The sequence below is a fragment of the Dipteris shenzhenensis genome, chromosome 8 (genome assembly GCF_047967505.1).
Source record: "Dipteris shenzhenensis isolate YYH24624 ecotype China chromosome 8, Dip_SZ_1.0, whole genome shotgun sequence".
NCBI lineage: Eukaryota > Viridiplantae > Streptophyta > Polypodiopsida > Gleicheniales > Dipteridaceae > Dipteris > Dipteris shenzhenensis.
The window spans coordinates 25,336,701-25,344,353 of record NC_141603.1 but is presented as its reverse complement, the minus strand read 5'-3'; the positions used below and the strand labels follow the sequence as shown (position 1 = coordinate 25,344,353).

Sequence of the window (7,653 nt, the reverse complement as noted above, 5' to 3'; positions counted from 1 at the left end):
ATTCATCACTCGCTCCTGCTACAAGGTAGCCCAGCACATGCTGAGTCATTCCAGCTCGAAACCCGGCATTGTCCTCCTGTGTGGCAATCAAACGGTCTAGGAGCACGGCCTCAGGGGGGTCACTCGTCATATGTAACCCTATCACGTGAGTTCAACAGAAGGATTTTTTTAATTTCTAAAATTTACAGAAATAAATATACATAAGGGACGATTTAAAATAGTTTTGGAAAAAATTTACAGATTTGTATAGAAAAGGGGTATATTTTATCAATGAAATTTTTTATAGATAAGGGACTTTAAATATAGGCCTTGAACGCACGTGATATAGAGGGTTTATACATAGTGACCCCCCTGAGAGCACGGCCGCTCGATCCACATATCAACGCGCCGTCTCACCTTCTGACTGCTTCAAATTTGCCACCTGTAGGTACACATTCTCCGGCTCCTCTTCTTTGCCGAAATACTCAATCATTGCTGCTGTCAACCTTGGCCAGCTTTGGCGAACATCTTCGGCTTGCTTCTCATACCACACTTGAGCCAAACCTTGTAGAAATGTGGGAAGAACCAATAGCCATCTGTCTTCAGTAAGAAAGTTGAGAGAAACACAACGGCGCTTGAAAGCCACAAGATACTCATTTGGATTTTCTTCTACCCGTCCACAAACACGGGAATGTCAGCCATGCTTGGAAGATGGAAAAGAGGGGCTTATCTATGGACAAACAATAGTAAGAGGAAGCTTGAACTGAAAATCGGGTGAAGATACAGCCAGAAAGCACACATAAGCAGGGTAGGGTGTGACTGGTGTAGTGTGAAATATTACACGAGAAGAATCTTCAGCATAGAATAGCACATAGACAATCTTAAAAGGACCAACCCTCATGATATCACATTGATCATTACACGCGAGGGTTAGAGGTGCAGCGTTGCATGAGGTTGTTCATCAAGGCAAACAAGAATGCCATGACAAATGTCAGCAGTTGGAGAGCTTGCACATCACCTTCAGCTTCTTCCAGTTCTTGTAATCGCCATGCTATTTCTTCAAGGGGTGTGCGGTCTGGCATCCTTCTTTTGAGCAATGTCCTTGAGAACCCTCCTGATGATCTTCCGAAGTCAGTGAACTCGTATCAAGTATGCCCAACACTTAGTTTCATGATGACCACAACCTTTGCATTCCTTACAAACGATCACCCTCCTTCATGGCTTGCGGCTTTGTTGGGGTGGCGCTTCCACTCGCGTCATGCGTGATTGAAATACAAGCTTCACGTGCTAAGAAATCAGCAACAAGATTTCGAGCTCGAGGGATATGCTGAATTTTTACCTCTTCAAATTGGTTGCAAAGTTCCAAGGCTTGTTGATGTCGTGGAACCAAGCCTTTGCTCCGCACCTTCCACCTTCCACTAACTTGTTCACACACTAGTTGAGAATCTCCTTGCACCTCCGATTGCTTGGCATGATGTTCTTGTGCCTTTTGTAGCCCAAAAATGAGCGCCGAGTACTCAGCTTGATTGCAAGTACTTGCGGGCGAAGACTTGCTGTAACAAAACTCCTCACCACCCGGTGAAGTGAGCTTCACACCCACGCCAGCCGCCTTGATCGAAGGTTTGTAAGCTCCATCAAATTGAAGAATCCAAGATGTCATCACACCAAGATGAGAATTCGGACATCCCAAGTTTCTCGGTAGTCCAAGATAGGTAGGAGGAGAGGGTGGGGAGAATTCAACACTTGAGCCAAACGTTCAGCACCAAATAAACTTGCAATTCTTTGTTGATAGTTTATCTTAAGCCCAAAAAGAATTACAATTTGAAGCTCGAAATGAGGCACAAAAGGCTGATTAGGTACAAATGGATTCCTTGGTCGAAACATTACCAACCATAGCCAAGGCCTAGAAACCTTTGTAATGAGATTGTGAATAAACCATTCAGGACGAGCTTTTCCACAGGAATCAACAAGCAGATGCGCCAAATCTCCCCTCAAGCTTGGGGAGCATCCCACCCTTCGAAGAAGGAAACCGTTTTGATTACCTCTGAAGCAGCAAGTAGTTCGATCACCGCACAATGAGTAGAAGTAAAGTCAAAATCCTCCCAGCGTATCAGTAGTTCGTCACCATGAATCATCCACGGTGTGTCATTCCACCCGTCATCACCATCAATAATGCACTGGACAATCAGCTGTTGAAGGTCGACATGAAGATCAAGGAAGACATCTCGTGCATTGATAGCCGTAAGGTGCAGAGGAACAGGCACCAATTCCTTAAACGCGTCGAGAAGTGACATAAATGTCCACCCTTCTCGTGAGGCCTGCGTTCGTGAAGTGAGCTTGGAGAAGTTCTGAATTGACAATCTAGCAAGAGATGTGGATAGAGCACATAAAATGAAATATTTTTGCTTTTTATAGCAAGAGCAAACTCCTTATGGTTAGAGAGTTACAGCTCCCGCAATTTCAATATATGAACAAAAATCATTACATTTTTACCACTTCCAACTTGTTGGCCCAATGATAAGACTTTCTTTTGTGAAGGGGGAGGTCTTGGGTTCCAATCCTACTCTTTAATAAAAAGAGAGGAGAGGAGAGGAGAAGGAGAAGAGAAAGAGAAGAAGAAGAAGAGATAGGGGGGTGCGGGATCTGCTGTTACTCTTTTGCAGGGGCTCAGGAAACAGTCCGCGACCAGAGCAGTCCAGAGAACTGTCGCCCAGAAAATTGTCCGCAACCAGAAGTCGCGGCAGTCCAGAGAACTGTCACGCAGGTGAGCGACGCAGGTGAGCGCAGAAAACTGTCCGCAACCAGAAGTCGCAGTAGTCCAGAGAACTGAAGCGCAGAAAACTGTCCACAACAAACGTCGCAACAGTCCAGAGAACTGTCGCGCAGGAGACGCACGAATCGAATGCACGCGCAGTAGCTTAGAAAGAGCACAGATGGTATAGTTTTGTTGATGTAACCCGTACGAATAGAAGATTCGCCACCAGCCGTGGAGATTCGGATCCCAGCAGCCACACCAAAACTTTTAGCCAGAAAAGTAATCCACACCTGAGGCTAGAGGCTAAGTATGGCGACGCTCAAAGGCCATAGAGAAGAGGAGATCATGAGGACGAAGGAATGTCATAGGGGTGAAAAAGGAATTAGAAGTGGAGGGAAGGAAAAGGGAGACTATGACACAAGGGGAGAGGGAGAGGGGGGAAGAGAAGCATGTACATGATAGGAAGAGGAATGTTGAGATGTAGACATCAAGGGAAGTGAACCATACTTTATTGGAAAGAAGGGATGAGAGGGAAATATCAAAATACTAGCTAGGTGGCTTTACAAGAATGAGCGTATCTCATCAAGGAATAGCCCCTTCCTTTTATAGCCAAAAGAGGGGGTCTCTCCACATTAATGTATCCTCCCACATGCATGGTGTGTGTGGAAAAGTCTCCCATGTGGGCTAGGTGGTTACACACTCTCAATTGTGTGCGACAACCCTTTGCCTCAATTTTCCACATAAATCAAGCCCCATATCTCAAGTTTATGATACTCCCTTGGTCTCTTTCCAATTTTATAGTATGTTCAAACCTCTAGGAGGAAAAGTGGAGGGTTGGCATAAGGAATCTTGCCACCTCATCCTACTTTCCCCATTATTTAACTAGCTCTCTTGGTCCTTCTATACCTCCCCCACATGGGCCTATCTCATATGGAGGGTATAACTCAATATAATATCCATCTCCACCTATTTTATATTGCTTCTCTCATGGACTTTGAGCCATATCTCCTTAAATGCAGCCTAGGTGGAGGGGTGGCACATGGAGGAGCCATGCCACCTTGCATTTTATAATATTACTATTATGGATTATGTACAACACACCTTATGGGTCCTCTTACATGGAAGGGTGGCACATGGTCATGCCCTGCCACCTCAACCTTGGGCCCTATGTACACCATATTTTATTATACTATTGCCACATATACAAACACACATACATATTAATGCCTTTTTTCCTTAGACAATTTTATCCATAACACCACACACACCATACATGTGGGAGGATGCATTTATTGGGAGAGAGCCCCTCTCTTGGCTACAAAAGGAGGAGGCTATTCCTTAATGATACTCATTCTTTGTAAAGCCACCTAACTAGTACTTTGATTTCTCCCTTCCCTTCCTTTCAAAATAAAGCATGGTCCTCTTCCCTTGATGTCTCCATCTTTACATTCCTCCTCCCATCATGTACATGCTTCTCTTCCCCTTCTCCCTTTCCCCTTGTGTCATAGTCTCCCTCTTCATTCCCTCCCCTTCTAATTCCTTTTCCCCTCCCATGATAACATTTCGCCCTCATATTCTCCTTTCCTCTATGGCCCTCAAGCATCGCCATGCTTAGCCTCTAGCCTCTGGTTCTGATTTCTTTTCCGGTAATAACAAGTGTTCATGTGTGCTGCATGGGAGTCTGATGACAGGCCTGGATCGCATGTTGGGATTTTGTGGGAAGCACAAACATCACCAGTAGCATCAAGAAAATCCCCATAACGGTAACCCTCCGACGGAAATACTCTAAATCTAATATAAAATATATATTTGGAATTGAAACTCTAGCACCCAACTAACAGGTTCATCGATGCAAATAAGGCAAACATACCACCATGAAAGAAGTTGAGACTACTTACGTACTTACAATGGCGAAGATTTTCTTTTATAGATGTTCAAACTAATTAACTACTTATAGTGCACAAATTTTCTTGGATTATTTTTGCGTTACCAGGCTATTTCTAAAGCATGCTCAATGCTGAGCTCCAACATGTTGTGTGCCTTCTATGGCTAAGCAACAAGTGTCTCTACTGGTATACCTCAATCAAAGACTCAATCAGAGACGATACGTTGATGAAATGCTTAAGCAATTTGATATGGCAAAATGCAAACTAGTCAACACTTTAATTGGAAATAGGTACCCATCCTTAATAAAGATTGTAAGTAATATAGTTCTAAGCTGCTTCATTGTATGGAGAAGCACTTGACAAACTAATTTATAAATCTAAGATGCTACATTGTATCGAAAAATAGAGTTTAGAAAAATAGAGTAACTTATCTTACAATAGCAACCAATCTATGGATCACTACGTAGGAGGCTTGGTCAATGAATATACCCAAAACCCATGTGAGCATCATTGGAGTTTCCTACAAGTATCTCCAAAACCTTTAGGGGGCTAGTACACATGGTTACTTCCGACGACAAAAAGGATGTGCCTCTAGACAAAGATGAGAGATTCGCGCAACAAGTGTGAGCTCTTACAAACCCACAAATTACACATACACTATTCACAACCAAAAATGACATAGAGAGCCAAAAATGACACAGAGAGCCTTTACAAATTACACAGACACTATTCACAGCTAAAAATGACACAGAGAGCCTTTTCAACATTTTGGCTGCCAAAGTTGACACGTTGTGCCGTGACTTCGATGTTGGAACCCCCAAAACACATGGTCACCTCCACATAACGCTCCATGCCCAACTCAATTCCATCCGAGATGCCTATTGTGAAATGGCCCTCCAATTGGCACTCCTTTTCTGCTGTATACCTGGGATGCGCTTTTGAGGAGCTGTATAACGCCAAGTATAAGTCTTCCTGTCTGCGTCGGACGGGACAGTAGATTTTCTTCACTGACTGATTGGTGCGTACCCTCTCTCCCACCCTCACGAATGCATCGAAGCGGTCCATGCAAAGCTCTTGTCCGTCATCGTCCTTAAACAGAGAACCACGCGGGTCTTGTGGTTCTGCCTTCAGGTTTGCTGCTATCCCGTATGTCCGCTTGGAGATCCTCGACTGAATGATTTGTTTTTGTATGCAGAGTTGAACTGCTCCGTGACAGATCGCACTCCCTGGATCTTCCGGAATTATAATGTCTCCTACTCGCCCTCTGAACTTCTTCATTATCTTCTTCCTCAGATAGGGCGACGCAGAGAACCCACCCACCAGCAGCAGAACTCGCACCCCCGTCACCTCCCTCTCTATCAACTGCAACACCTTCTCCACCTCCTCATCAAATATCACCATTATATCTGCATCCTCCATTCTCACCTCCCCGTAGTCTTCGGCCGCTGCAGGTTGCCCATTCTTCGATCGTGTTCCTTCCACGCATCGCTCAACTTGTTGGGAAGTATCAACTCAGCGGAATATTCGTCTCCATCGTACCCCATCTTTATCCCTTGCCACCACCCCAGGATGCTCAGTGCTGTGGACGGATTCTCTCGACAGAATTGCTTGAAACATCCGATCTTCCCACACAGGAAATGAAAGAAGTGTGAGTCCACAAATGTTCCGCCTCCCAGGGTCCCATAGCTCTCGACGGCCTCCTCCACTTTCATGCTTTGCGGATCGTTGTCAGACTTCCTGTGTACCACCAGGTCGATAGTTCCCCCTCCGATGTCTGCTACCAAAAGCTTGTCTCCTTTCCTCAGTTTCAATTCTCTCACCTCTTGCTGGCAATACACAGAGGCGGCTTCAGGCTCCAGGATTATGTCCAGGGCATGAGGACTAGCAACAACCATTGGGCATAGCGGTCCTTTCACCAGCCCAGCTTTCTCGGAACACATCTTCATCACTTGTTTAGCTCGCTCATCCCAGATAGCAGGGACGGTTACACACCATTGAACGTCTCCCTTCCCAAAATCTTTACCATATTTCAGACGGAGCTCCGTCATTATGAAGTCTGAAATGGACCTGAGATAATCGACAACAAGCCTTTCCACAGTGAGATCGCCAGGCAGCTGCTGGCTTAACATCCCATTACTTTGGTGTGCATCCTCGCCTGCGAGAAAGAGCTTAAATTTGGTCGCGAAGAACCCAACTTTCTCAGTGATCGACTCTGACGCATTCATCAGATCGACATGGTCAAATTCATTGTGCACACTTTGTAGAGTCCGATCTTCAGATAATTGGCCCTGCGGGTCTTCAAGCCTGAACAGATTCATGCGAGCGGATAGATCCGAAGTAGCTTTGGGAATTGTAGATTTCCAAGCCTGCGTAGCTTGAGTGAAATGTACTAAGGCACGCCAGCCCCATTCTTTGAGAAGAAACTTGCCATCACTAATATCAAGAGGCTCGTTTGCGTTTTGCAGTATGGCTTGGCTCCTGCTTTGCCTGCGTAGGGCCAATCATAAAATTTGAACACCTTATCAGGTTCCGACTTGCGTGCGTACGCGAAACCAGAGAATGTAGTGCCCAGGTCTATGGCTACCACCACTCTTGCATTAGACGGCCGTTCTTGAGCCATTGTGATTATCCGACACCGGCATAAATTCAGTGTCAAGAAGCTCTCAGAGGACAGTCTTTAAAGCAGAGAGAAACTCGACACGATTGATGCAGGTCCCAGGAGATTGAATCGAAGCAAAGGAACAGTTAAACTCACTTTTCGACCAACAAACAACGTATGTGAGGGCCTGTGTCCGCGAACTATCCCTTGGAGCGAGGGAACCTCTGCCTTATAGAAACGAAAAGCGAGAGGGTGGATGGGCACTGGGCAAAGGCAAGCGTAGTCTGAGCGTGAATGTCACGAAGAATCCGAGGGGCAGACCGCCCCATAAATGCAACCGAACTAACGTGCAAATGACGATTCACACAGATCATCACTAGGCGCAATCCCTCCAACCAACACTGTAGTAATTTTTAAAAAAAACCTTGTAGTGA

At 45.3% G+C, this 7,653-nt stretch overlaps 2 protein-coding genes across 2 annotated transcripts; both read right to left on the bottom strand.

Moving 5' to 3' along the window:
- Positions 1-5,346: 5,346 nt before the first annotated feature.
- LOC147899328 (uncharacterized) lies at positions 5,347-6,039 on the bottom strand. The gene has a single exon (XM_087377700.1). The coding sequence runs from the start codon at positions 6,037-6,039 to the stop codon at positions 5,347-5,349; it is 693 nt and encodes a 230-aa protein (XP_087233826.1).
- A 2-nt stretch (positions 6,040-6,041) lies between these two features.
- Positions 6,042-6,938, bottom strand: LOC147899327 (uncharacterized). Its single transcript, XM_087377698.1, has one exon. The coding sequence runs from the start codon at positions 6,936-6,938 to the stop codon at positions 6,042-6,044; it is 897 nt and encodes a 298-aa protein (XP_087233824.1).
- Between the last annotated feature and the right edge of the window lie 715 nt (positions 6,939-7,653).

Bases quoted from the DNA above. Each gene is read 5' to 3' on its own strand.
- LOC147899327 (XM_087377698.1), bottom strand. From the start codon at position 6,938: ATGAATCTGTTCAGGCTTGAAGACCCGCAGGGCCAATTATCTGAAGAT.
- LOC147899328 (XM_087377700.1), bottom strand. From the start codon at position 6,039: ATGGAGGATGCAGATATAATGGTGATATTTGATGAGGAGGTGGAGAAG.